The sequence below is a fragment of the Loxodonta africana genome, chromosome 7 (genome assembly GCF_030014295.1).
Source record: "Loxodonta africana isolate mLoxAfr1 chromosome 7, mLoxAfr1.hap2, whole genome shotgun sequence".
Lineage (NCBI taxonomy): Eukaryota > Metazoa > Chordata > Mammalia > Proboscidea > Elephantidae > Loxodonta > Loxodonta africana.
The window spans coordinates 82,732,244-82,735,833 of NC_087348.1; the positions used below are offsets into that span (position 1 = coordinate 82,732,244).

General features: G+C 39.4%; 1 protein-coding gene across 1 annotated transcript; it reads left to right on the forward strand.

The window, feature by feature from the left end:
• The first annotated feature begins 2,076 nt into the window (after positions 1–2,076).
• LOC100656447 (olfactory receptor 51B5-like) lies at positions 2,077–3,168 on the forward strand. The gene has a single exon (XM_003421497.3). The coding sequence runs from the start codon at positions 2,168–2,170 to the stop codon at positions 3,101–3,103; it is 936 nt and encodes a 311-aa protein (XP_003421545.1). The 5' UTR covers positions 2,077–2,167; the 3' UTR covers positions 3,104–3,168.
• Positions 3,169–3,590: the final 422 nt, after the last annotated feature.

A 3,590-nucleotide genomic window follows, 5' to 3' on the forward strand; every position in this document is an offset into this window, starting at 1 on the left:
CAACATCATCGTCACTTCTTACCTGGGTTATTTCCATGGCTTTCTTTCCTCTAGCTTCACAATAATCTATTCTTCACATAGCATCCCAAGTAAATAATTTTGAAATGTGAATCAGTCTATATCACCACTCCCTACTCTACATTGATTTTTAAAACTCTCCAGTGTCTTCTCGTGACATTTTTAATTAAAAAAAAAAAAAAAACTTCTTGTGACCTATAAAGCCCTATGAAAACTGACCACTTCCTAGGTTTCTGACATTACTTATTGTCCCTCTCCTGTTTGCTCATTAAGCCCCAGCCATACAGGTTTTCCTTTCTGAATGAAACAGTTTTTCCTCTAGATCTTCATATGATCAGCTCTTCTTTGTTGATTAGGTCTCAGCTCAAATACCGTCTCCTCAGAGGTGCAGTCCCAGACCACCCAATTATATTAAAGTATATTCAATCCATCCCAATGAATCTTTATTTTATTACACTATTCTATTTTAAAATTACATTCATATTTATCTAAAACTTTCATATTTTAATTTGTAGTTTTTTTTTTAAAGATTGAAGACTTTGTCTTGGAAACTATTTAATTCCAGTACTGAAAGTACTATGACTAACACATGTGGGTGCTTAATAAATATTGGGTGAACTAACAGATGAATGCATGCCATATGTTAGTTACTTTTGAGTTAGGTTTGAGAAAGGCAAATACGATATTGTTTCTACACATAAGGGGCCTGGGCAAACTGGAAGGTTCTCATTGGACCGATGGGCCAGATGCAGGTTGGCAGGTTTAGTTGTGAAAACAACTAATTCCAACATTTGCTTAAGGACAAAACTTCTCTCTTCTACAGAAAACTCTCTGTTTAGGCAGCAGTAGAGCTCTTACTGAGTATTGGGGAGAAAACTATGACTTGGGGTAAATGAAAGGAGACCAGGAAAATTATTGTTTAAATGCAACGGGAGAACATGAAGGGGAAGAGAAGATCAGGTTCTAGGGAGTTATTTTAGTGGGTCCACAAATAGAGAATGGGGAAAAAGAAACTATATGAAAAACCAAGAAAAACAAAATTTTCTATGTGAAGGATAAGCACTATTATTAGTCATCTCTTTGGCTGTCCTAAGCATTTATTCCAGTCCCAGGATCTAAAATGATCTAATTTACAATTACTCTGGGATGTTAGCACAGGTAGTAATTCCGTAGTGTCCAAGAGGCAGCTACTAAATACTTGATGTAATTTTTTTTTTTTTTTTTTCCCCAATCACTAGTACACAGAATGGAGCCCTAGTGGCACAGTGGTTAAGTGTTTGGCTGCTAACCAAAATGTCGGCAGTTCAAATCCACCAGCTGCTCTTTGGAAACCTTATGGGGCAGTTCTACTGTGACCTATAGGGTTGATATAAGTCAGAACCAATCAATGTCACCTAACAACAACAATACCTAGAATGGGGAGATAAATTGTCTCTTCCTCATGTCTTCTTGGAAACCTTGGTGGCGTAGTAGTTAAGAGCTCGGCTACTAACCAAAAAGTTTGAATCCACCAAGTACTTCTTGGAAATCCCATGGGGCAGTTCTACCTTGTCCTGCAGGGTCACTATCAGTCAGAATCGACTTGATAGCAATGGGTTTGGCTTTTGTTTGGCATGTCTGTTTGCTCATCAGCAAAAGAGGGTAGTGACACAGTTGCTCTTCTCATATATTCTCTGTTAGACTCATGGAACTTTGTTGAGAATTCAGAGAAATAGTTCATATGCAGGATAATATGGGATAGAAATCACTACTGTGAAGGAAATTATAGATCTGAGTAGTAGACTGGACTAGGATTAAGGGTGGGTTCCTTACAGTCTCCTACAGAATGTGGATTCTTTTATGTAGCCTGTATAGTTGATGGAAATGGTTTCTAAGTTGTAGCGTAAGAGCTTGTTAAAATGCAGATGTTCAGAAGAAACACCAAGGATTTGATTAAGAGGAGCTGGGCTTGAGAATGTGCAATTAAGAACACAAAAGATATAAGTTGTCCTAACACTATATTTGAGAAACAATGGCTTATATGGATGTAATTATTACCTTTAAGAAAGAGTTCTGACACGACATAACCAGAGTGACACCTTGAAAGTAGAGCTGCTTTTCTGTGGTCATAAATGAGAGAGAAACATGTTTACTTCAGGATAAAGCCAACATGTGGCCTAACAGCAGCTCCAGTTCCTTCCTACTGACTGGCTTTCCAGGCTTGGAGACATCTCACCACTGGATTTCCACACCCTTATTTTTTGTCTACATCTCTGTCTTTTTTGGCAATGGTACCCTCCTCCTTCTCATCAAGGAAGATCACAATCTTCATGAGCCCATGTACTACTTCCTGGCCATGCTGGCAGCCACAGACTTAGGGGTGACCTTGACTACAATGCCCACGGTGCTGGGAGTCCTCTGGTTGGATCACAGGGAGATAGGAAATGGAGCCTGCTTTTCCCAAGCCTACTTTATACACTCACTTTCGTTTGTAGAGTCCGGTGTTCTGCTTGCCATGGCCTATGACCGTTTTGTTGCCATCCGCAATCCCCTTAGATATACCTCCATCCTCACCAATACTAGAGTGGTGAAGATTTGCCTGGGAGTTCTGTTAAGGGGATTTGTATCTGTCATTCCCCCTATCATGCCCCTCTATTTTTTCCCCTATTGCCACTCCCACATCCTTTCCCATGCATTCTGCCTTCACCAGGATATCATCAAACTGGCCTGTGTGGATGTTACCTTCAATCGTCTGTATCCAGTTGTACTTGTGGTCCTCATACTTGTGCTGGATTCTCTGACTATCCTCCTCTCCTATGTATTGATACTTAAGACTGTCCTGAGCATTGCCTCCAAAGAGAGATCCAAGGCCCTTAATACCTGTGTCTCTCATATCTGCTGTGTCCTGGTTTTCTATGTCACAGTGATTGGATTGTCCCTGATTCATCGGTTTGGGAAGTCGGTTCCACATGTTGTCCATCTCATTATGAGCTATGTGTATTTTCTTTTCCCTCCCTTAATGAACCCTATAATCTACAGTGTTAAGACCAAGCAGATCCAGCGTGGCATTCTCCGCTTTTTTACTACCCATAGAGTTGGAGCTTGATATCTAGTCATTCTGGTTTCTCACAGGCTCCTTTGCCAAAAATCAGAGCTCTCCCATTGTGTGAATGCTCTAATTTTTGTCAAAGGGGCAAAAGAGTCTCATATCTGTGCTTAGCAGCTTTCATAAAATAGCTGCTGTTGTAAATCTACAATTTGCCCTAAGGCATTTTTTTTTTTTTTACCTAGTTTGTGTAATTTTTTTGTATTCTTATTTACTGAATATCTTTCTCTACCTGCTACTCAGTCCTTTCAACCAAAATATCTTAGATGTCTATAAGTATTGCTATAATGTAACTTAACATGTATGTCTTCAGGGTTAGAAAGTTGGGTTATAAGAACAGAGATATCAGTATAGATTACTCGACAAAAAGAAAACTAAAGCCCTCACAACTGGACCAATAGGCAACATCATGATAAATGTAGAAAAGATAGAAGTTGTGAAAGATTGCATTCTATTTGGATCCACAATCAACACCCATGGAAGCAAC